This window comes from Narcine bancroftii, chromosome 3 (assembly GCF_036971445.1).
Source record: "Narcine bancroftii isolate sNarBan1 chromosome 3, sNarBan1.hap1, whole genome shotgun sequence".
Lineage (NCBI taxonomy): Eukaryota > Metazoa > Chordata > Chondrichthyes > Torpediniformes > Narcinidae > Narcine > Narcine bancroftii.
In genome coordinates this window covers 259,040,878-259,067,062 of record NC_091471.1, presented here as the reverse complement: position 1 = coordinate 259,067,062, position 26,185 = coordinate 259,040,878, and the positions used below count along the sequence as shown (strand labels likewise).

The following is a 26,185-nucleotide window of genomic DNA, read 5'->3' as shown; positions in this document are numbered from 1 at the left end:
GCCTGGACCTCTGGTTGACTGAGGGTGGCCAGATGTCTGGTTTTAGGCCAGACAGTATGGATTTTGAGGACTCTGTCCTCCATCCGATGCCACCTCAAGCTGCACATTTAGGGGTATAGGGCTTACACCCCCAAATAGAGGGCAGAAAAGGCATTTCCCTGTTAAATGCGGCGTGCATGGCCATGTTTCTTCTTGCGCGGGGAAGTGTGACGGCAGCGAATGAAGTGCCAGCTGGCACATGGTCAATGAGGGGGAAGTGTGACCGTGGTGAATGAAGGTCCATGGTAGGTAAGACTTCTCTACCCCCCCCCCCCCCCCACCCCGAGAGAACTTCTGATGCTGACCCTGCATCCAGGTTTGTATCAAGGGATAATAACCTGGGTGAGAAAGTGAATCTGTGAAGTAATGCTTCTAAACCTTTGAATTTCGGGCACCATTCAGGTCACCGTTTTGGTAAGTTGGAAATGGCCACCCTACAAGAGGCAGTGCATCCACGGGCGCTCAGTGTCTCGGAAGGGCCCGTCTTTTGCTTCTCTTTCCCATCATGATCATGGTGCTGGTCCAGTGGTGCATCTTCGTGGGCCTTGACGGGGCTGTGTCGGCAGCTGTCTGCAGACCGGCTCGCAACGCATGCACAGCACGTACGAGACGGATGCTGTGAGCAGGCGCGAGGGGGCAACCAGCAGCTCTGGCCTTTGGTGTCCTCACTGAGCACCAGGCACACAGGCCATGGAAGGAACTTTGAACTGTTGAATTTTGGATTTTTAAGAAAATAACTTTATTTTTCACCCTGAAGAATACTTTTGATTTATAACTAGTACTCCTGAAATTCCTCTTTAATATATTGAACCATCTTTTTAATGGAAGTCCCGCCTCCTTGTGTTGCTAGGTAACAGTTGAGAATGGGCCGATGCGTACCTACCATTTACCCAATTGGATTGATAGCGAGTTGACAACTCCTGGTGCGCCGTTTATACGTCATGGAAGTCCCACATCGCCATTGGTTAGCACATCTGTCAGTCACTCACGCTCGTTGCGTCCCAGCACGGCCGAGAATGGAGGCGGTGGCCGACGTGTTAGAGTCATACCGGGGCCGGGACCGGTTGGTGCGCACGCTGGGCTACAGCTCACGGCTGCTGGGCGGCCTGCTGTTGGCGACCAGGAATGGCGGCTCGGGGCTGCAGCGCGGGCTGCTGCGCCTCTCGCAGGAGCTCAGCAACTGCAGGGCGACTCTCCGTCTCTTCGACGACCTGGCCATGTTGATGTTCTCGCGAGAATATGGCTTGGGCGCATCGGTAAGGGCGGGTCCTGCACCGAGGGGGCGGAGCATTTGCAGCGGGCGTGGCCTACACGGAGGAGGCGGGCCTGCTCAGAGGTGGGGGGGGTCTGCGCCAATGGGGCGGGTCCTCCTGCAAGGGGAGGGAGCGGGGCCTGCACAGGACCTGGGCATGTTTGGAGATGGGCTTGTAATCCAAATCATCTAGACTCAGGTGGTGGAAGTACCTGAAGTCAGACAGGATTCAGCTCTGCCTCTGCCATTCAAGGAATTGGTTGCTCATGCAATCCTGTCCTCAACTGCTCACTCTCTTGCCTCCTTATAATCCCAACTCCCTCATTATTTAAATGACTGGTCAATCTGCTCCATTAACATATTCAATGGTTCTGTCACCACACTCTCAGTGGTAGAGAGTTAAGTAGATTGACAACTTTTGGAGAAGAACTTTGTCCCCATTTCTGCACTGAATGGATAACCCTTTAATTTGAAACCATATCCCCATGATTCTAAAAACTGTGCTAAGGGAAACCTATTCAAAGTATTGGCATGCCAATGTCCTGGTTGATAATCCAGTGAGTATTGGTTCAAATTTTTGTCCTATACCATGCTCTTCATATGGGAATCAACCCCCAACAGAAAAGTCCTGTTTTCTGGAATTCAAGTAACTGGCAAAAAAATTGTGTGGGAAATCCCGAACTGTCTGTAAGGGATTTGTACGTTCTCCTTGTGTCTACGTGGGTTTTCCCCAGGGGCTCCAGTTTTGTACCACCGTTTGAAACATACAGGGCATTGTAAGGCAATTGATGCTATTGCCACCGCCCTTCATCTAGCCCTCACCCACCTGGAAAATAAAGACTTGTATGTTTCAAGGCTGTTTAAGGACTTCAGTTCAGCATTCAACCCGATCATACCTCAGTACCCGATAATGAAATTGGGGTTGCTGGGACGAAACACCTCCCTCTGCAATTGGATTCTCAACTTCCTGTTGGGGAGATGTCAAGCAGTCTGAATTGGAAACAGCACTTCAAGACTACCACACTGAGCAAGGGCCCCCCTCAAGGCTACGTGCTTAGTCCACTGCTGTTTACTTTGCTGGCCCTTGATTGTGCAGCCAAACGCAAATTTGCTGATGACATGACAGCCTTATCAGTAAGAATGAGGAAGCAGCATACAGAGACAAAGTGCAGACACTAACAAACTGGTACAGAGTAGACAACCTGTATCTGAATGTTAAAATATTTTAACATTCCTAAAGTTGTCGACTTTAGGAGGGCCCGAGGAGATCACGCTCCCCAACCAATGACAGCTCTACCGTTGAGGTCATCAAAAGTATCAAGTTCCTCAGAGTGCACCTGGCAGAGAACCTCACCTGGTCCCTTAACACCAGCTCCATAGCCAAGAAAACCCAGGCCTGCAAAGGCTGAGGAAAGTTCATCTCCCATCCTCCATCCTCACTACATTCTACAGAGGATGTATTGAGAGCATCCTGTGCAACTGCATCACTACCTGGTTTGGAAGCTGTACCACCTCAGACTGCAAAACCCTGCATAGGATAGTGAAGTCAGTGGAAAAGATCATTGGGGAACCTCTTCCTAGCATAATGGATCACAAGACAACCTTGCAAGTTAAGGATAACGCCTCCCTTCCAGATGGACTGAACATCTATGCACAGTCGATGAAGAATAGACTGACACTAAAGAAAGCTCTTTTCTCTTCCCCACCCCCCCCCCCCAAAACCCGATTCATAGCCGCAGCTGAGGTGACAAGGTCATGAGGTGAACCCACATTAAGCAGCAGATCCAAACAATATATAGAACCTGGTTGGGTACTGAAGGACTGCTCAGACCAATTAGGAGATCTTCACAGACAGCGGTTGCAATTTGAGAAGACTGAGGCAGACAAGAGAAAACCAAAAAATGAGGGAGATGATTCAAACAAAGGCAAAGAGTGAGGGTGGGGTGTTGCAGTATCAACCAGCACCAAAGCCGCCACACAAACCCCTGTCGCTGGGCACTCCACGAAGACTCCTGCAGCCTGCCAAGGCCTGACGGAAGTGACCGCCATCCTATGTAAACACTGTTGGGACTAACTGCCCCGAGGCATTGGCAAGTGAACCGGCGTGGACTTGAAGGGCTGACATGGCCTGTTTCCACGCCGTAAACAGTTATATGGTTATATCGTTATAAAGGACATCTACAACACTTGGTGCAGGTGGAAAGCAATAAACATTGTGAAAGACTCCACACATCCTGCATGTAAACTGTTTTCCCTTCTGCCATCTGGCAGGAAATACCGAAGCACTTGGGCCCTTACATCCAGAGTGGGAAGCAGCTTTTTCCCCCAAGCCATCGGGCTCTTGAACTCCTGGTACAGATGTAGAGAGTGTGCCGTGGACTTTCAGTGTATATGTCTTCATACCTTAATACTTTAATGTGTTAACTGCTTTCCTAACTTGCATCTATGTAAATATGCTCCGTGGTCCTGGAAAAACCTAGCTCGTCCTACCATTTGAGCATGGTATGAATGATAAATAAAGTTGACTTGACCTGAATTGGGTGTAATTGGGCAGCACGAGCTCATGGGCTGACTGGGCCTGTTACCATGCTGTATGTCTAAATTTAAATCAATGGGTAAAAATTGGCGTGCCTTGCAACCCGCAGTCTCAAGCAACCAGAAAGCTTGCTTATCCAGCTTATCCCTGTAGGTGCTGGATACCAGGGATTTACTGTATATCCTTTTTTCATTGGAGACTAAAATGGTAGTCACTATGCCAAGTACAGCCTGACAGTTGCCACGTAAAATTGCTTCTGGGTATCCCTACTTTTATACTTAATATCCTTGACAACAAAGGCCAAAATCTATTTGCTTAATCTACCTTGATTCCCATTGACTGTGTGCTGCAACATTTTACCGTCTCAGTCCATTTCAATAATAATTTTCTCTTTCATTCTTCCTTCCAGAGTGGGTGACCACACATTTCCTCACATTGCACTCCAGCCTCATGCCCTCTCACTTGATCTAATATTCTTTTGCATGCTCTTTTAGTTATGCCTTTGCCTCAAGTCTAGCAGTGGATAGCAGTAGCATCAGAACACCCAACCTGTTCTAGTACGAAGCACCCAAGTCAGGAACAAGTTGACCTTGCACTGCAGCTAGTTGCCTGCTCTCTGTGGAGCGTCTGTCTGGCACAGCACAATGAGTCCGATAAAGTGTAACCACCACAATGCAATAGGTAACATGGTAGCCAATCTTCACAAAGCAAGTTTTTACAATGTGACCAAGGACGGATCATCTGTTTTAGGAATATTGGTTGATGGATATTGCGTAGAGGATACAGATTTCTTTTACAAGTTCTATGGGATTAATTACATTGACCTGTGAGGGCACTGGTAGCCTGGGTTTACCTTCTGCATAAACTCTACCGGCTACATCACTGTGTGGTACAGTCACTGCAGAGAAATAGATCGGAGATCAATCCTCAGGACCATAAGAGGATCACTGGAGTCACTCTCTTCCACCCCCCCCCCCCCCCCCCCCATCGACGTGATCCACTGGGATCGTTGACTGAAACAGTGGAGAGCAGTAGCAAAATTACTGAGGACCCCTTCCACCCTGCACACAGCATTTTTCAGCTGCTCCCATCAGGAAAGAGCTACTGGTGTTTCAGAGCCGGCACCACCAGGCTGAGGAACAGCTTCTTCCCACGGGCAGTGAGAATGCTGAACGACCAAAGGAACTGCTCACACTGATCATCCAAGACTCTAAAATTTTTCAAAACAATATTTATTTATTTGTATAGATTAAATACTTGTCCTGCATATGTATTGTTTGTCCATATGTGTGTTATGCCTGGCTGTTTGTGCATGTTTTGCACTGAGGATCGGAGAAGGCTGATTTGTCAGGTTGTACTTGTGCAATCAGATGACAAATAAACTTGACTTTAATGTCAAATCTACAGGGTAATACAGTAACAATGACGACATATAGAATATTTCCCACACGTCCTCTGGACATGCAATGTTTATATCAGGATTTTTCATCCTGCACCTCATGGAGCGGCCACAGTAGCAAGGCCTCCAACACAATTGGACCCACAGGGCCCAAAGAGTAAATTTGAGTACTGAAATAATTTTAGTATTCCTTAACTTGCTGTGTAGGAGGAAGATGCTGCAGTACGGTGGCTGTCCGTGGTTGCAAATGTGACAGATCAGCTCTACTACCCCTGTGAACACCTAGCTTGGGCAGCAGATTACAAAATCCTCAGCATCTACTCCAACAAGTGGTGGACACTTAGTAACATACTCTGGAGTCTGTCGCTGGCACTGGGTGTTATACGGTGACTGACACGTTAAAACTCAATATCCTTTTATGTCGCTTAATGGGAATGAAAGGCTGGAATGGATGGGGAGCAGTAGGTTTACACTCAACAATACAATGCTGACCAATTACTTGTGATTAGATTAGGACAGTAGAGGTTTGGACTGTGAACATGAGTTCTACCACGATGGCAGCAGGGGCTGCTTAACTTAAAGATTAGCGGTGGGTTTATGGACAAGAGGATTAAGCATTAAATTTAGCCTTGCACGCTTTGGCCCAAGCCTGCAGGAAGATTTCCAATGGGCTTTTAAAATATGACACTCATGGGATGGCGATTGAGGCCTAACTCACGTGTAATTGGTTTAACAACCTGCAGTCACGCTGTTCACCATTCTAAATGTTTAATGATGAAGAAAGGGAATCTGCAGATTTTATTAATACTTTGCATTTAATAGTAGTTGTAGATCACCAAGAAACAAACAGAATGACAGAATTAATTTTCTTCTTCCTCCTCTATGAATAGATCTTTAAGAGTTCTGCAGCTGCTAAAGAGAAAGCTGAAGAGAGGGCGAAGGGGGCAAGTTGGAACAGAGTACGGTGAAAAACATGACTGTTTATATTGCAGTGCCCAAAATTGAAACTAAATTTAAATTTAGACATACAGCACAGTAACTGGTGCTTTCAGCCCAACAAGCCCGTGACACCCAATTACGCCCAATTGACCTACAATCCCAGGTATATTTTTGAAGGGTGGGAGAAAACCGGAGCACCCGGCGGAAACACACGCAGACACTAGGAGAATGTACAAACTCCTTATAGACAGTGCCAGATTTGAATCCCGGTCCTGATGGCTGGTGATGTAACAGTGTTGCGCTAACCACTAAGCTAACTGTGCCACCCTAATATAAATAAAAATAAATAATGCTGGAAATACTTTGCAGAATCAGATGAGGCAACGAGCCTTAATGATTCAGGTTGATGAGCTTCTGTGGCTTGTAGCCACAGGCCAAGAACTTGAAACGTTAGCTCTGGTTCCCACTCCACAGATGCTTTCTGATCTGCTGAGTACTTCCAGTATTTATCTTTTTTCTTGTTTCAGATTTTGGATTTTCAGAATCAATGCCGGATTCAGGTTGAATCTGATGAAGTCTGTGGACTTTGCACATTCTCTAGCCCCTTGCATTTTCTCCTAGATGCTCTGCTTTCCTCCAGGTCCCAAAAATGTGGCATTGGGAGGTTAAATTGGTCAATGTACGTTTCCCCTAGAGCAGTGGTTCTCAACCTTTTTCTTTCCACTCACATCAGTAAGGGTCTGCTTAAGGTGGTATGTGGGTGGAAAGAAAAAGGTTGAAAACCACCATTTTAATCATGCCTCATTGATTCGTTATGTGCACGGTTTCATAACTCCAAAGGAAATGGGCCAATGACAATTTTTCTCAAGCAAAATATTTCAGTAACAACTGGGTCTAGAGCAATGATTCTCAACCTTCCCTTCCCACTTACAAACCACCTTCAGCAATCCCTTAGTGGTCTCAGAGCACCTTTGGCATAGGGATTACTTAAAGTGGGATGTGAGTGGAAAGAAAAAGGTTGAGAGGTAAAATCTGGGATGGGGCAAGGGGTAGGAGCATTGGTGCAAATGTGGAGAGAATAAAGTGAGTGAAGATAGCATGAATGTTATTCTTGTGGGAAAATGTAGAAGTGTATTTTAGTCATCTGAAGAGTTGGTTGTCCAGGTATTATTTTCCTGTTCTTGATATGGGGAAGATTCGGATGCCAAAAATCCACCACAATGCCAGAAATTTGGCAATGGTAATGTAACAGAATAATGTCAGAAATAGCGTCACCTTTATTTATTGTTCATACCATAACCACTAATAGCACAGTAAAGGCAAGATAGCATTTCTCCAGGACCATGAAACAGATTTACAGAAGTAGGAATTAACTAATAAGTCATATTACAATTTAAAAAAAACCCATGATATACTAGTACATATACGTTCTAGTAATTGAGGAGAGCCTAATTTATTGGAGATAATCAGTCAGGCAAATGTGCTTAAAATTTAGACTCACAACACAGTAACAGGGCCCTTTCTGCCCACGAGTCTATGCTGCTCAATTACACCCAATTAACCTGCACCCACGGTACACTTTTCAACAGTGGGAGGAAATCCATGCAGACATGGGAAGAATGTACAAACTCCTTACAAGCTTTGAACCTGTGTCACCAGCACATTTACAATATTACACTAACTGCTATGCTAACCATGCTGCCCATAAATGGGCTTCAATCCTGCTCCAAATTCAGTCAGGTCATGAATGATCCTCTGCCTCATTTTCATTCTCCTGCATTATCCTCATACTTCTTAATTTTCTTTCTATCTCTCTTCATCCCTGTTTTACATGAACACAGTAACTAATCCTCCTCACCTCACCAAGATAAAAAGTTTCAAAGACTTGTCACCTTCTGAATCAAAAATTTTCTTCTTATTTCAATCCCAAATGGCCTTTCACTCATTCTGAGTGCTGGAGGAACACAGCAGATCAGACAGCATCAATGGGTCAGTCAATGACTTGGGTCAGGAGCCTGTATCGAGACTAAGGTAAAAAGGATGCTGGGATAGAGGCCAAGAGGATATAGAACAGAAGGTGTGAGGTGCAGGGACAGGTAGAAAGAGAGATCACTAGAATTATTCTGAGATAATGAACATAGAGCATTAGAGCAAAATACAGACCCCCTCATGTAATAATTGAATTTTGCAGACCAATTTTTAGGGAGAAATTTAGAGGGTCAACTATAACACCCATTACTACTTTTGATTGCGGTCAGTACCTGCTTTGTTCAGAGCTTTGGGAGCTCGGATGGGTGGGCGGCAGATTGGGACTGGGTGGTAAGTCTGCGGGCAAGATGTCTAGACTTCTAGTGGGCGGGCGGCTGGGGCCTAGGCATCGGAAACTCTGAGGCAGGTGACCAGGGCCTAGGTGAGGGTCCGCAGCTGGAGCGTTTGGAGCTTCGGTGAGCAGGAGATCGGAGCCAAATACAGGGGGCTCCACTTTTACATGCGATATATGGAAAATACCTGATTTGGGGGCCAAAAATTAGAGGCGGGGGTTGACTCATCTTTTACATGAGTTTATACGGAACCCAATAAAACAAAACTCGCCCTACCCCATAACCTTCTGTTTTACTTTCAACTATGTGCCTGTCCAAGAGTCTCTTAAATCCCCCTATTGTTCCTGCCTCCACCACAACCCCTGGCAATGCATTCCAGGCACCCACAACTCTGGGTAAAAAAAAACTTACCCCTGATGTTTCCCCTACACTTTTCTCCTTTCACTTTGTACAGATGCCCTCTGGTATTTGCTACTCCCGCCCTGGGAAAAAGGTGCTGACTGTCTACCTTATCTCTCATAATCTTGTAGACCTATTAAGTCACCTCCCATCCTCCTTCACTCCAAAGAGAAAAGACCTGGCTCTGCAAACCCTGCCTCATAAGACATATTTTCCAATCCAGGCAACATCCTGGTAAATCTCCTCTGCACCTTCTCCATAGCTTCCACATCCTTCCTGTACTGAAGTGACCAGAACTCAACACAATATTCTAACTGTGGTCTCACCAAAGATTCAACATTACCTCATGAAGCTGCAACATGACCTGATTATTGGTTCTTCCCTCTTCACAGGAGAAACATTCTTTCATCCACCTTAACAAGCCCAGTAAGAATGAAATCACCTCTTTCTGCTCTAAATTCTGAAGAATACAGACATGGGCTACTCATTTTCACTTCATACAGAAAACCCATCATCCCAGGAACTTCATTGCATTCCTGTGGGAGTGTAATTACTTGTTGCAGTGACACATGTGCACAGGCATCCAGGAACCTGAGAACGTCAGTTTTCCAATCTGTCACCATTCAAAATTACTCTGCTTTCCTGCCATGTGGATGACCTCATATATTTTCTATTATATACTTCCTATGCCACCGACTGGCCTATTCATTTATCAATATCCCTTAAAGCAGTGGTTCTCAACCTTTTTCTTTCCACTCACATACCACTTTAAGTATTCCCTATGGCATCGGTGCTCTGTAATGAGTAAGGGATTGCTTAAGGTTGTGTGTGGGTGGAAAGAAAAAGTTTGAAGACCACTGTTTTAATCATATCTCATTGACTCGTTATATGCATGGCTTCATAACTCCAAAGGAAATAGGTCAATGACAATTTTTCTCAAGCAAAAGATTTCAGTAACAACTGTGTCAGTTGCATCACAGAGCACCGATGGCACAGGGATTACTTAAAAGAAAAAGGTTGAGAACCACTGCCTCTTCACATCCTCTACCCTGCTCATAATCTCACCCTGTTTAGTATCATCACCAAACGTGGAAATACGGCATTGCTTCTTTCACCCAAATAATTGAAATGATTTCACTAGGTGGGGCCAAAGCGTGAAACTCCACCAGTCATAGCCTGAGGGAGAGGCATTTATACAGAACAGAAATGAGTACTGAAAAATTCTCCAGTACTAGTCAGCGGGTCTGGTAGCATTGTTGTAATGCGAAACTGAATGATCATTTCCAGTCCAAAACACCAGATTTGAAATGTTAGTTTCAAGGTACAGAGAGGGAATTAAGTAGAAAAGATACATTTTCAGTAGGGAGAGGCTGGGGTTGCTATGGCAATATGCTCTTTATGAAGTTGTAGAAAATCAGCAAGTCATGCAGCATTCTTAATGTAGCAAAGATAAAGGTACCGTTACAGGCCCAGAGGACCCTAAAACCCAGCAGCAATAAAAATTCACCAAGGCAAATGGTTACTTAAACAAAAGTTACTTTTAATTCTCTTTAAATATAAAAACAATATCAAACTTTAAATAACTTATTACTATTAACTTAATCTTGCCACCCCCTTCTAATTCTAAGCGCACATGTATGTAATGTGTGTGTAAGTTCAGAAAAGTTCTTTGATTCACAGTCCAATCTCACTTCTCACTGTTCCAAGTTCACCGGTATCAGGCAATTCTTGTACTGTGCACAGAATTTAACATTTATGAATCTTCACCAGGCTTTGGTGCTTGAAAAGTAAATGGTTACTGCTCAGGAAGGTTCTTGTTGGTTTTCAGAGAGAGATTTGAGCACACACAACTGATTCCTTCCGATCAGCCACTTCAGTGTCTTGCCGAAGAAACTTACCCCATCACGTTTCTTTCAGGTTCCTTTTCTGTTTCCCTTATCTAAGAAGAAACATTATAGAGCCAGCCATCTCCTCTTGTATGGACCACAAGGGCTTTGAACAGGCTGAACTAAGAACTCACTACCCTTCTTCAAAATTGGGTTTTTCCACAAGCTTGCCAGCTTGTCATGTTCCAGTCGCAGCTGCTGCTGCTGAACTGTAGAAATGATTTCTCTCTCTCTCTCTCTCTCTCTCTCTCTCTCTCTCTCTCTCTCTCTCACACACAGAGTAAACCATATGACTCTCTTAGAACAAACTGTATTCAGACAGACTGCGGCCCCGGACCCAATCCTCTGAGTCCGTTCAACTGTTGCTTTACTTTTTTTTAAACTTTATTTATTCGTTCAAAAAACAAATAATATATGACATATACAGCAATTAAACATGAACATTTTAAAAAATATATATAAGAAAAGAAAAGAACGCCCCCTTCAGTCAACTCTCCTAAGGAGAGCCAGAAAAAAAGAATAAAAGAAAGAATATTAAAGAAAAAGTTAAATATACATATTAAAATCTAATCAATATAAATTGAAATGTAAATATTCCGAGTATAACAGCCACTTATTAATTAAAAAATTATAATTATCATGCGAAACATACATAATATTTTCCATTATTAAACAAAATTTATCTCATTATGCCATCTATTAATATCAATCATATTTGTATCTTTCCTTGTACTAGCAATACATTTTTTTACTACGGATAAAGCTAAATATACAAAAGCAAGCTGGAATTTATCTAATCCCAAACCTTTCAGAGATTGCAAACTATCCAATAAAAATACTGTTGGATCTAAAACTATTTTAATCTTATACAGGTATTCTAAAAACGATTGAATTTTCTTCCAAAAAGATTGTATATGTATACATAACCAAACAGCATGAAAAAAAGTTCCAACCGTATCACCACATCTAGAACACAAATCTGATTCATTAAAACCATATTTTTAAAATTTTTCAGGTGTCAAATATAATTGATGTAAAAAATTGTAATTAATCATTGCATAACATGCATTTATAAATCTAGTTACGCTATCATAACAGATATCTAACCAATCATCTTCAGAAAAAATAAAACCAATATCTGCTTTCCATTTAATTTTAGATCTATCCCAACCCTTTTTATCCATACCATCCTGTAATATTTGTTACATAAATGAAATATAACCCTTCTCTGGTACCTTCATAAGAAAAGTCTCAAATTTAGTCATTTTAGGTAAAATCATATCTCTACCAAACATACATTTTACCAAAGATCGAATTTGATAATAGAGAAATAAAGAATTCTTATCAATACCAAAATCTTCCCTCATCTGATTAAAAGATTAAAAACTTACCCTCTTTAAAACAATCTCCCAAATTTTTCACACCTTTAAGTCTCCAATGCAATAAACTTTGATTATGTATTGAAAAAGAAATAAGTTGATTATTATACAAAGGAGTCAAAGCCAATAATTTACCCCTAGAGCCTATCATTTTATTTTTCTTTATCCATAACTTCATTAAATGTTTTAGTATAGGCACATTATATTGTTGTAACAAATTTATATTCCACCTAAATGAAAATTGGTGTATTTCAAATTCATAAATACTTGTCATCTCAATTTTAGCCCAACTTCCATCAATGAACTAATAAATTTAAGTTGGGCAGTCTCATAATAATTTTGAAAATGTGGTAAACGTAGTCCCCCTAACTCATATTTCCAAGTTAATTTATTCAAAGCTACTCTTGAAAATTTACCCCTCAATAAAAACGCCCTAACCATTTTATTCAAATCTCGAAAAAAAATTTTATCATGTAAATATGGAATAGATTGAAACAAATATTGTATACCCGGAAAGATATTCATCTTAAGAGAAAGATTTTTCCTTTTATTCATCTAGACATGAATCATTTTCAAGGATTGACTTCTTTTTAGTATTGGCACATTTACAAGGGAAAATACAACAAGCGGAATATAAAAGGGTGATTTCAGATAATTCTCTTATATTTTACATATGAAACTTCTGAGAAAATTCAAATAGCTTATCGTTGGAGATTTAATACAATGTTGTTAAAAATATGGAATTTATTGATTTTTTGAAAAAACAAATTAATTTTTTTTGAAAGAAAATTCTAATTCTGTTCAAAGTAAGTTTGTATTATGGGATGCTATAAAAGCCTATATGAGAGGACAAATAATTAGTTATACTTCTAAAATAAAAAAGAATCGATTAAATCAGTCTTGAATTAGAGAAACAAATCGATGAGTTAGAAAAAGAATTTCAGAAAGATGCTACAGAAGATCAGAAAATAGAATTATCTTGGCTGAAACTGAAATATAATAGTTTGCAATCTTATCAATTTGAATGTGTGATTGATAGGACTAAACAACGGTATTATGAATGGGGAGAGAAAGCACATAAGGTATTGGCGCAGCAATTAAAGAAAGAACAGATATCGAGGACTATTAATGCTGTTAGATGGAATTCTCTTATTACTTATAAACCTCATGAGATTAATAATGAATTTTATAAAAAGTTATATATATCTGAAGGAAAACAGGAAACTGGATCGATTGATCTTTTTTTAATCACAGTTGAATTTACCGATATTAGAGGATGGAGATAATACAGGAGTTAGAAGAACCATTTACTGTTTCGGAAATTAAAATGGCTATGCTGGAAATGCCGAACGGTAAATTGCCTGGTGATGATGGATTTTCGGTTGAATTTTATAAAATTTTTTATGATGATTTATCTACAGTGTTTGGGGATGTAGTATGTCAAGTTGGAGAACGTTATGAATTACCTGAGTCTTGTTCTAGTGCTTTAATTACAGTAATTCCTAAAAAAGATAGAGATCCTTTGAAAGTATCTTCATATACACCAATTTTGTTGTTAAATGTAGATTATAAAATAATAGCTAAAATATTAGTGAATAGATTGGCTAAATTTTTTCCAGAATTGATTCATATTGATCAAACAGGTTTTATAAAGAATAGATATGCTTCAGATAAAATTTTGCGCGATTGGTTTGATTAATAGATTTTGACAATCTTTAGATCACCTGATGGTGATATCCTTAGATGCAGAAAAAGCATTTGATAGAGTTGAATGGAATTTTTTGTTTAAGGTTTTGGAGAAATTTGTTTGGTCCTTCTTTTATTGGTTGGATTAGGGCTCTATATAGTAAACCGGTAGCTAGAGTATTGACAAATGGTTTGATTTTGGAATCTTTTAAGTTAACTCGATCAACTCGTCAAGGTTGTCCTTTATAACCAGCTTTGTTTGTGTTAATGATTGAACCTTTAGCACAGTTGATAAGACAAAATACACAGATACAAGTTATGAAAGTTTTAGATGAGGGGTATAAAATTAATTTATTTGCTGATGATGTATTGGTGTATTTAATAAACCCAGCTCAGTCACTTTTGCATTTGAAGGAATGTTTAATACAATATGGATGTCTTTCTTGATATAAAGTTAATTGGGAAAAAAGTGAAATATTACCGGTAAGTGAAGGAGATTATTCTGTTTATAAGAATATTATTAATTTGAAGTGGACTGATCGAATTAAATATCTGGGTATAATTTTGAATGTTAATTATCAATCTTTATATAAATTAAATTATGCTCCATTAATGAAAAAAATTAAAACTGATTTCATTAAATTGAAAGATTTACCTATTAATTTAATGGGAAGGATAAATACAATCAACTGTTGCTTTCCAAAACAATAACCCATTACTCCACAGCACATCCAATTAACACCTAGTTGTGAAGTCTCTATGGGCATTCTTCAAAGTTTTTTCTTTTTATTAAAAATAATTTTTTATTTTTCACTCCGTGAACCATATCAACCAAAATATGTATAAAGGTTTCTCATTAAATTTACACAGTGGTCTTTTTTCCCCCTTTCCCTCCCTCCCCTCTACCCACCCCCCTCCAAAACCCATCTTTCTTTCTTTGGCTTGGCTTCGCGGACGAAGATTTATGGAGGGGGTAAAAAGTCCACGTCAGCTGCAGGCTCGTTTGTGGCTGACCAGTCCGATGCGGGACAGGCAGACACGATTGCAGCGGTTGCAAGGGAAAATTGGTTGGTTGGGGTTGGGTGTTGGGTTTTTCCTCCTTTGCCTTTTGTCAGTGAGGTGGGCTCTGCGGTCTTCTTCAAAGGAGGCTGCTGCCCGCCAAACTGTGAGGCGCCAAGATGCACGGTTTGAGGCGTTATCAGCCCACTGGCGGTGGTCAATGTGGCAGGCACCAAGAGATTTCTTTAGGCAGTCCTTGTACCTTTTCTTTGGTGCACCTCTGTCACGGTGGCCAGTGGAGAGCTCGCCATATAATACGATCTTGGGAAGGCGATGGTCCTCCATTCTGGAGACGTGACCCATCCAGCGCAGCTGGATCTTCAGCAGCGTGGACTCGATGCTGTCGACCTCTGCCATCTCGAGTACCTCGACGTTAGGGGTGTGAGCGCTCCAATGGATGTTGAGGATGGAGCGGAGACAACGCTGGTGGAAGCGTTCTAGGAGCCGTAGGTGGTGACGGTAGAGGACCCATGATTCGGAGCCGAACAGGAGTGTGGGTATGACAATGGCTCTGTATACGCTTATCTTTGTGAGGTTTTTCAGTTGGTTGTTTTTCCAGACTCTTTTGTGTAGTCTTCCAAAACCCATAAATATTCAACATATACCATATAATAAAACCATAAAGCAATATCTTCACATAAAGGAAAATAAACAAGAAAAATGCATCATCTATTTATTACACACTGAATCTAGTCGTTTTGTCTTCTTATCATTTTCATTCTCATTCTAGGGGTTGGAGGTCATAGGCAAGCTCTCTCTGATATGTTCTATGTATGGTTCTCCAGTTTGTTCAAACATTGTGACTTTATTTTTTAAATTATATGTTTTTTTTCCAATGGAATACATTTATTAATTTCCATGTACCATTGCTGTATACTCATGCTCTCTTCCATTTTCAAAGTTGACATTATACATTATTTTGCTATCACTAAGGCTATCATAATGAATTTTTTTGCACTTCATCCAATTTGAGGCCTAATTCTCTTCTTCTTAGGTAGTTAAAAGAAATATCTCTGGGTTTTTTTGGTATGTAATTTTTTGTAATTTTATTTAGTATCTGATTTAATTTTTCCCAAAACGTATTCACTTTCGTACATGCCCAAGTTGCATGTAATGTTGTTCCCATTTCCTTCTTACAGTGAAAACATCTATCCGATAATGTTGAATCCCATTTTTTTAATTTTTGAGGAGTGATATATACCCTGTGTAACCAATTATACTGAATCACGTGTAACCTTGTGTTTATTGTATTCTTCATAGTTCCAGAACATAACTTTTCCCAAACTTCATTTTTTATCTTTATGTTTAGATCCTTTTCCCACTTCTGCTTAGGTTTATAGTTTATTTAATTTTCCTTATCTTGCAGCTTAATGTACATGTTGGTTATAAATCTTTTAATTATCATTGTGTCTGTAATTACATATTCAAAACTGCTTCCTTCTGGTGATCTCAAACTGTTCCCCAATTTATCCTTTAAATCAGCTTTCAATTGATGATATGCAAACATTGTATCATGAGTTATTCCATATTTATACTTCAACTGTTCAAATGTTAATAAATTATTTCCCAAAAGACAGTTTTCTATTCTTTTGATTCCTTTTCTCTCCCATTCTCTAAAGCAGTGGTTTCCAACCTTTTACTTTCCACTCACATACCACTTTAAGTATTCCCTATGCCGTAAGTGTTATTTGATTAGTAAGTGATTGCTTAAGGTGGTATGTGAGTAGGAAGGGAAGGTTGAGAATCACTGCTCTAGACCCAATTATTACTGAAATATTTTGCTTGAGAAAAATTGTCATTGGCCTATTTCCTTTGGAGTTATGAAACTGTGCACATAATGAATCAATTTGGAATGATTAAAACAGTGGTTTTCAAACTTTTTCTTTCCACCCACATTCCACCTTAAGGAATCCCTTATTAATCACAGAACACTTATGGCATAGGGAATACTTAAAGTGGTATGTGAGTGGAAAGTAAAAGGTTGGGAACCACTGCTCTAAAGGAAAGGTTGTCTATTGTAAAAGGGATGAGCAGATTTTGTGTCAATAATAATTTTGGTATTTGATAATTCATTTTTTTCCTTTCTAAGTGGATCTTCTTCCATGTATTAAGTAAATGATGCAGTATCGGTGAGTTTTTATATTGTACCAGCTTTTCATCCCACTTATAAAGTATATGTTCCGGTACCTTCTCCCCTATTTTATCTAGCTCTATCTTAGCCCAGTCTGGTTTTTCCCTTGTCTGGTAAAAATCTGATAAATACCTTAATTGTGTGGCTCTATAATAATTTCTAAAATTTAATAACTGCAAACCACCTTGATTATACCTCTCTGCTAATTTATCTAACACTACTGTTTGCTTCCTCCTTTTCCACAAGAATTCCCTTATTATTCTCTTTAGTTCATTAAATAATTTTTCTGTTAAAGGAATTGGTAACGTTTGAAATAAGTATTGTATCCTTGGGAACACGTTCATTTTAATGCAGTTTACCCTCCCTATCAACTTTAGCGGTAATTCTTTCCAATGTTCTAAGTCTTCCTGCAATTTCTTTATTAGTGTCTGATAATTTAGTTTGTACAAGTGGCTTAATTTATTATCTAACCTGATCCTTAGGTATCGGATTGCTTGTGTTTGCCATTTAAATGGTGATTTTTAAAAAAAATTCTGTATAGTCTGCGTTACTCATTGGCATCATTTCAGTTTTATTTGCATTGATCTTGTACCTCGATGTTTCTCCATATTCCTTCAATTTCTTATGTAATTCTTTTACTGATACCTCTGGTTCTGGTAGGTATACTATGATGTCATCTGCAAATAAGCTGATTTTATACTCCTCCTTTATTTTTATCACTTTTATTTTCTATTCATCAGTTCTGCCAAAGGTTCTATTGCTAAGGCGAACAATGAGGGGGACAGTGGACATCCCTGTCTAGTTGACCCACTTAATTTAAAGTGACTCGATACATATCCATTTACTGCTACCTTCGCCAATGGTCCATTATACAATGCTTTAATCCAATTTATATATTTTTCTGGTAGATTGAACTTCTGTAATACTTTAAATAAGTAGTTCCACTCTACTCTGTCAAAGGCTTTTTCTGCGTCTTGAGCAACAGCCAATGTTGGTTTCTTATTTCCTTAAACTGCGTGGATTAGATTAATAAATTTACAGACATTGTCCGCTGTTTGTCTTTTCTTAATAAATCCAGTTTGATCTTGTTTTACTATTTTAAGTTCACAATCGGCCAATCTGTTTGCTAATAATTTTGCTATTATCTTATAGTTTGAGTTAAGTAGAGATATTGGTCTTTATGATGCTGGTGTTAATGGGTCCTTCCCCGTCTTTGGTATTACTGTAATTATTGCTGTCTTACATGAATCTGGCAAGCTTTGTGTTTCTTCTATCTGGTTTATTACTTCCAGGAGAGGAGGAATTAATAACTCTTTAAATGTTTTATAAAATTCTATTTCAAATGGTTTTATTAGTTTATTTTGTTCCTCTTCTTGCAATTTCAGCAGTTCAATTTTAGCTAAAAATTCCTCTATTTTATCATCTTTCCCCTCGTTCACAGTTTGATACAATCATAAAATTCCTTAAAGTTCTCATTAATCTCTGTTGGGTTTTATGTAATTTGTTTGTCCTTTTTCCTTGATGTCAGTATCGTTCTTTTAGCTTGTTCTGTTTTAAGTTGCCAGGCAGATATTTTATGTGTTTTTTTTTCCCAGTTCGTAATACTTTTGCTTTGTTTTCATTATGTTCTTCTCCACCTTGTACGTTTGTAATGTTTCGTTTTTTATTTTTTTGTCCGCCAATTCTCTCCTTTTCGTTATATCATCCCTTTTTACTAATTCCTTTTCTGTACTTTCCAACTGCTCTATTTCCCGATTGTAATCCTTTTTCATCTTAGTCACATAACTTAATATCTGCCCTCGAATGAAGGCTTTCATTGCGTCCCATAATATAAATTTGTCTTTCACTGATCCTGATCAGGTGAGACCACACCTGGAGTATTGTGTGCAGTTTTACAATGGAGGGAGTGCAGAGGCGATTCACCAGGCTGATACCTGGAATGGCAGGAATGACTTATGAGGAAAGATTGCGCAAATTGGGATTGTACTCGCTGGAGTTTAGAAGATTGAGAGGGGATCTCATAGAGACATATAAAATTCTGGCAGGACTGGATGTTTCCAATGATGGGAAAATCCAGAACCCGGGGCCATAGTTTGAGGATAATAGGCAAACCATTTAGGACCGAGATGAGGAGGAATTTCCTGACCCAGAGAGTGGTGAATCTGTGGAATTCATTGCCACAGAGGGCAATAGAGGCAGGTTCATTAAATATATTTAAGAGGGAATTAGATATATTTCTTCATTATAAGGGTATTAAAGGTTACGGAGAGAAGGCGGGGACGGGGTACTGAACTTTAAGATCAGCCATGATCTCGTTGAATGGCGGAGCAGGCTCGAAGGGTCGAATGACCTACTCCTGCTCCTATCTTCTATGTTTCTATGTTTCTATGTGTTTATTTCAAAATATGTTTTAATTTGGCGTTCAATAAACTCCCTAAATTCCTGTCTTTTAAGTAGCATGGAGTTTAACCTCTATCTATATTTTCTTGGTGGGATGTCCTCCAGTTCTATTGCTAATAATAGGGGTGAATGATCTGATAGTAGTCTAACTTTATACTCAATTTTCTTAACTCTTCCATGAATATGGGCTGACAACAAAAACATATCAATCCTTGAGTAAGTTTTGTGCCTACTCGAATAATATGAAAATTCCTTCTCTCTTGGAAGAAGGAATATATGTTGCCTCCTCCATATATCCATAAGTTTCATTTCCTGCATTGATTTAACCATAAATTTGGCTACTTTATTCTTTTTACTTGTCTTTTGTACCGTTTTATCCAACATTGGGTCCAAATTAAGGTTAAAATCCCCTCCTATCAATATATTTCCTTGTGTGTCTGCAATCTTCAAAAAAATATCCTGCATAAACTTTTGATCCTCCTCGTTAGGCGCATATATATTGAGCAAATTCCAAAATTCCTGACACTTTATCATTGCATACCTCCCTGCCGGGTCTATTATTTCCTCCTCTATTTTGATTGGTACATTTTTGTTAACTAGTATGGCTACACCTCTAGCTTTTGAATTATAGGATGCTGCCGTTATGTGTCCTACCCAGTCTCTCTTTAGTTTGTTATGTTCTGCTTCAGTTAGATGCATTTCCTGCACAAATGCTATATCTATTTTTTCCTTCTTCAATAAATTTAGTAGCCTCTTCCTTTTAATTTGGTAATGTATTCCATTAATGTTTATAGTCATATAGTTCAATGTGGCCATCTTATACTTTTCCACCTCCATCCCCCTTCTCCCCATTTTCATCTCTTAGTTTTCTCTTATTACACTTAATGCATGGCAACACATTTAAGACATAAAGTACCCCCGCAGTTCCACATCTACTAATTCCTTAACCCCAAAAGTTCCCCCCCCCCTCTGAGTTGCCCCTCTGAGTTGCTGGGCAACCATAACTCCCCTTTTCATTTGGATTGCAATCTTGTTCACAGCGTCAACTGATTTTGCAGTGACGATTATTCCCCCTCTACCCAACCCTCTCCAGAAAACACTTTTTTTTGAACACATATAACAAAGCTCTCTCTCTTCCTTCCCCCCCCTTACTCCCTTCCTTCCCTTCTCTTTTCCCTCTTTAGTTCTTTACATATACATGGTTTTTACATCTTTATATATACTTTATCGCCATTCTTCATTCTTGTTACATCTCTTCATCTCTTCTCCTGTCCTGCAAACGTTCTGCGAATTCTTGCGTTTTCTATGGATCCGAGAACAGTCTGTTTTGCTTCCCGGGTATAAATATTTTAAGCACGGCTGGATGTCTTAACATGAATTTGTAACCTTTTTTCCTTAAAATCGATTTCGCAGTATTAAACTCCTTTCTCCTCTTTAACAGTTCAAAACATGTCTGGGTAAAAAAAAATTTTTTTGACCCTAGTATTCCAATGGTTTATTATCTTCTCTAACTTTATTCCTTGCCCGTTCCAGTATATTTTCTCTTGTCGTGTATCTACAGGGGAATCACGTTGCTCTCCATTGCAGGCAAAATCTTCGCTAGGATTCTACTAAATAGAATAATACCTAGTGTCGCTGAGAATATTCTCCCAGAATCACAGTGCGGCTTTCGCGCAAACAGAGGAACCACTGACATGGTCTTTGCCCTCAGACAGCTCCAAGAAAAGTGCAGAGAACAAAACAAAGGACTCTACATCACCTTTGTTGACCTCACCAAAGCCTTCGACACCGTGAGCAGGAAAGGGCTTTGGCAAATACTAGAGCGCATCGGATGTCCCCCAAAGTTCCTCAACATGATTATCCAACTGCACGAAAACCAACAAGGTCGGGTCAGATACAGCAATGAGCTCTCTGAACCCTTCTCCATTAACAATGGCGTGAAGCAAGGCTGTGTTCTCGCACCAACCCTCTTTTCAATCTTCTTCAGCATGATGCTGAACCAAGCCATGAAAGACCCCAACAATGAAGACGCTGTTTACATCCGGTACCGCACGGATGGCAGTCTCTTCAATCTGAGGCGCCTGCAAGCTCACACCAAGACACAAGAGAAACTTGTCCGTGAACTACTCTTTGCAGATGATGCCGCTTTAGTTGCCCATTCAGAGCCAGCTCTTCAGCGCTTGACGTCCTGCTTTGCGGAAACTGCCAAAATGTTTGGCCTGGAAGTCAGCCTGAAGAAAACTGAGGTCCTCCATCAGCCAGCTCCCCACCATGACTACCAGCCCCCCCACATCTCCATCGGGCACACAAAACTCAAAACGGTCAACCAGTTTACCTATCTCGGCTGCACCATTTCATCAGATGCAAGGATCGACAATGAGATAGACAACAGACTCGCCAAGGCAAATAGCGCCTTTGGAAGACTACACAAAAGAGTCTGGAAAAACAACCAACTGAAAAACCTCACAAAGATAAGCGTATACAGAGCCGTTGTCATACCCACACTCCTGTTCGGCTCCGAATCATGGGTCCTCTACCGGCACCACCTACGGCTCCTAGAACGCTTCCACCAGCGTTGTCTCCGCTCCATCCTCAACATCCATTGGAGCGCTCACACCCCTAACGTCGAGGTACTCGAGATGGCAGAGGTCGACAGCATCGAGTCCACGCTGCTGAAGATCCAGCTGCGCTGGATGGGTCACGTCTCCAGAATGGAGGACCATCGCCTTCCCAAGATCGTATTATATGGCGAGCTCTCCACTGGCCACCGCGACAGAGGTGCACCAAAGAAAAGGTACAAGGACTGCCTAAAGAAATCTCTTGGTGCCTGCCACATTGACCACCGCCAGTGTGCTGATAACGCCTCAAACCGTGCATCTTGGCGCCTCACAGTTTGGCGGGCAGCAGCCTCCTTTGAAGAAGACCGCAGAGCCCACCTCACTGACAAAAGGCAAAGGAGGAAAAACCCAACACCCAACCCCAACCAACCAATTTTCCCTTGCAACCGCTGCAATCGTGTCTGCCTGTCCCGCATCGGACTGGTCAGCCACAAACGAGCCTGCAGCTGACGTGGACTTTTTACCCCCTCCATAAATCTTCGTCCGCGAAGCCAAGCCAAAGACAGTATCTCAAAAAATTTTATTAAGATGGATCTTGGTTTTTAATGTGCCTGTGGTTTCGGAGCAAATGCTCTGTGTGCCCTTTCTATTTCCATTTCTTCCTGCATTTCTGTAATTCCCAGGACCATCGGGTTCCATCCTTTTATAAATTCCTTCATGTCTGTGCCTTCTTCACTCTCCTTCAGGCCCACTATTTTTATGTTGTTCCGCCTATTATAATTTTCCAACTTATCAATTTTCTGAGATAACAACTCTTGTGTCTCTTTAATTTTTTTGTCACTTTCTTCCAATTTTTCTCTCAAGTCATTTACTTCCATTTCTACAGCCGTTTCCCGCTCTTCCACATTCTCTACTCTTTTCCCTATTTCTGTCATTACCGTTCTAACCTTTGCATTTTATCTTCTGCTCTTTTCATTTTCCTTTTAATTACATTAAATTCTAATGATAACCATTCTTTTAGTGATCTCATTTGTTCTTCAAAAAGGACTTTATCTATATTCTGTTCATCAGTTTTACCTTTTATTTATCTTTGTCCATCAGGTTTATCTTCTATTTCTCTGTGAAGATCTTGGTCTTCTTCTTCCTCTTCTTCTGTATCTGTACCTGTGTTTGTGTCTTCTTCTCTTCTTTGTGTCTGTGTCTCTTCTGTTTTCCCTGATGAGCTGCTTGTATCCTTTTGTTGGGCCTCTTGTTGCTGGGCCTCTTGTTGCTGGTCCTCCCCTCCTGGGCTGCTCGTCTGTTGTGCTTCCTGATGTTGGTCTTCTTGTCGGTCATCCCTCCGTCTATCTCCCACGTCTGTTTCATTGCTCCCTCTTCTGCTGTCTTCCTCGTCCTCCAGCTGGGAGCCCTGGTGTCGGGCATCCCTCAGCTATTCGTGCTGTGGCATCCCGCTCCTCTGCTGAGCCCCTCTCCCACTGGTGTCCTCTTTCTCCTTTGATTGCGCAGTTATGCACTTTTGTTTGGCTCCGAGAGCCATTTTTGTGGTGCCACCGGCTGGTGGGTTGCGACTCTGCAGGCCAGGCACTGACCTCGAGGGTCGGGCGCTCCTCGCCACCACAGCGTCCTGTTCCTTTGTGCAGGTAAGACCTTCTTCTTTCTTCTCCGGCGACTTTTCTACTTCTTTTTTTTCCAGTTGTTTTTACTTTCTCCTTCTTGGAAGCCATCTTCTTTCTCTTCTCTGTAACTTTATCTTCTATTTCTTACATTTTATTTTTGTTATGCTTTGCTTTTTCCTAACTTTTTTCCTATTTTACTGGAAAGGGCTGGTTTTCCTGACCGGCCACTACTCCATCACGTGACTCCCTCCTTCAAAGTTTTTTCAAAGGCATTCGGAGCCTGGACTTTCTGGAGCATTTGTTTCTGTGAGTGACCTAACCAAAAACCCCACAATCTATCTTCCAAAAACATATCTATACATAATATAAAATATAACATAATCTGTCACAGTACATATCCAACATTTGGGCCAGAGCTCTTAATCAAGGTATGAGCTGAAAGCAGGCAAGTCTCTGAATAAAGTAGTGGGAGGGGAAGAGCATGGGGCAACAGGCAAGAGGTCGGAGGTGAATAGAGGGAGGGGCTAGCTCTCTGGAGAGGGTGGGGGATCAGGGAGGGGAAATGGAGGGTTGGGGAAGTCAGAGGGAGGAGGAGGGTTGGGGAGGTCAGAGGGTGGAGGGTAGGTGGGGTCATAGGAGAGTTGGAGGAGAGATGAGATGGTCAGGTCTAGGGGGAGCTCAGAGGAGAGTTGTAGGGAGATGACGGGGGAATTAAAGGATATGGGGGAAAGGCAGGTAGGTGGAGATAGGCCTATTATCAGATCTGCCATGATCTTATTGAATGGCGGAGCAGGCTTGACAGTTCGGGTGGCCGACTCCTGCTTCTATTTCTTATGTTTAAACATTTTAAACAAATGCCCTATCCATCTTAGAGAACTGAAGCAGTGGCATATGTACCAGGTTCGGAAGCGAGCAGAAATCCTCAACGTCATCGGCAGCCTGAGTGACCTGGCCAATGCTGTACACTGGATGCCAGTGGGCTTCTTGTGGGCAGGGCATTTCCCCGAGTGGCTGGTTGGACTAATGGGCACCATCTCATCCCTGATTGGTCTCTATCAAATGTCGTGCATGGGAAACACAACCAAGGACCCATAAGAAGATGGTGACTCCACATTGACCTGGTAATCTAGCATTGGGATGACATTTGCATGATGACAGTTTGTTTTATTGTCTTTTTTGAGCTAATGAGCCTTGGGCCATTGTCCTTCTGTAGAGGGCTGCGGGTGGAGGTGGGAGAGGATAAATGACCCTTGCCCTCTTCAAACTTCTGAATGAAGCCACTGGCAGCCTCCTCTTCCCCTCAATGAAGGCTCCTAAGGTGGAATAATAGCATTACAACTTTATCCCTTGATCCTGCTGACAACCAGGTTCTCTGACGTGGCATTGAGGCAACTTATCTCTTCATGTCTGTTTTTCCACTCCCAGATACGACTGCTTTACCCTTTGATTTGCGCTCTTCCCTCTTCCTTCCCCCATCCCATATCACTGAATCTCTTGCCACAGAAAGAATCATGCAATTATGTTTATTTCCCAGGGCTATTTCATGAAGTTTTCTCCATGAAGTAACATGGTTGACGAGTTTTCCCCAACACCTAGTGGGCAAGGCTTCACCTCAAATCAGGAAATTAAAGTCTACAATCAAACTTCTGAACTTTGCTGTGGATCAGTAACATGTCAGGATCTGCCTCTGGATCACAGTGTTGACCAATGGATGTGCAGGCTTTGACGAAACAGGATTCAGTTCTTACCATGAAAACTCAAGACTTGAGACTTTGTGAGCTAAATACCAACCAGAAATCAAATTTGTCAGCCTGTGAATGCAATAGCTTAATTCCATTTTATCAGTTGGTAATATAAAGTACTTTGAACTTCAAGAAAACACAACACAAACACTGGAATAAAATAGAAAGTGGGAGACCTGTTTGGAGTGTCAGCTTCTGTGGATAGAGAAAAAGTCAAAAGTACATGCACGCGCGCACACACACACACACACACACACACACACACACACACACACACACACACACACACACTTCAGAGAACATTTCCACAGGGACCACACCCTCTGTGCATCATACTAAAGTAAAACATCAAAAAACTTTATTACTCCTTCAGAAGATTTATATTTCACAGGAACACAGCACTAACACCACAGAAATCTAATCTTAACAGAATGGTAACAGAGGCAGAAACCTAATTCATGACACATGGATGAAGGGTGTTTCAGATCATTTCATAGAAACATAGAAGATAGGAGCAGGAGTAGGTCATTCAACCCTTCGAGCCTGCTCCGCCATTCAACGAGATCATGGCTGATCTTAAAGTTCAGTACCCCGTCCCCGCCTTCTCTCCGTAACCTTTAATACCCTTATACTGAAGAAATATATCTAATTCCCTCTTAAATATATTTAATGAACCTGCCTCTATTGCCCTCTGTGGCAATGAATTCCACAGATTCACCACTCTCTGGGTCAAGAAATTCCTCCTCATCTCGGTCCTAAATGGTTTGCCTATTATCCTCAAACCATGGCCCCGGGTTCTGGATTTTCCCACCATTGGAAACATCCCATCTGCATCCATTCAGT

General features: G+C 41.0%; 1 protein-coding gene and 1 long non-coding RNA gene across 6 annotated transcripts in view; one reads left to right on the top strand and one right to left on the bottom strand.

The window, feature by feature from the left end:
* The window catches only part of LOC138758586 (uncharacterized), a 53,369-nt gene extending 52,057 nt beyond the window's left edge, over positions 1–1,312 (bottom strand). For both annotated transcript variants that reach the window (XR_011354354.1, XR_011354353.1), the window contains exon 1: positions 923–1,312. This is a non-coding gene — a long non-coding RNA (uncharacterized lncRNA). The remainder of the gene's footprint in view (positions 1–922) is intronic.
* pex11g (peroxisomal biogenesis factor 11 gamma) lies at positions 989–25,515 on the top strand. 4 transcript variants are annotated; one of them, XM_069927746.1, is made up of 5 exons: positions 1,003–1,295; positions 5,434–5,612; positions 6,117–6,185; positions 24,473–24,721; positions 25,135–25,515. In XM_069927746.1, exons 1-4 carry the CDS (start codon positions 1,056–1,058, stop codon positions 24,693–24,695), a joined length of 711 nt encoding a protein of 236 aa, XP_069783847.1. In that variant the 5' UTR covers positions 1,003–1,055; the 3' UTR covers positions 24,696–24,721; positions 25,135–25,515. The 4 variants fall into 4 exon arrangements, with proteins under 4 accessions (XP_069783849.1, XP_069783851.1, XP_069783850.1 ...); XM_069927748.1 differs by lacking the exons at positions 24,473–24,721; positions 25,135–25,515 and adding an exon at positions 10,803–11,412 and having other exon boundaries at positions 989–1,295; XM_069927750.1 differs by lacking the exons at positions 24,473–24,721; positions 25,135–25,515 and adding an exon at positions 12,710–12,868 and having other exon boundaries at positions 991–1,295.
* The last annotated feature ends 670 nt before the right edge of the window (positions 25,516–26,185 follow it).

Excerpts from the sequence above, each read along its gene's own strand:
- pex11g (XM_069927746.1), top strand. The coding sequence starts at position 1,056 with ATGGAGGCGGTGGCCGACGTGTTAGAGTCATACCGGGGCCGGGACCGG. Across the intron at positions 1,296-5,433 it reads AATATGGCTTGGGCGCATCG|GAGGAAGATGCTGCAGTACG; the intron begins GTAAGGGCGGGT and ends CTTGCTGTGTAG. Across the intron at positions 6,186-24,472 it reads AGGGGGCAAGTTGGAACAGA|AGAACTGAAGCAGTGGCATA; the intron begins GTACGGTGAAAA and ends TATCCATCTTAG.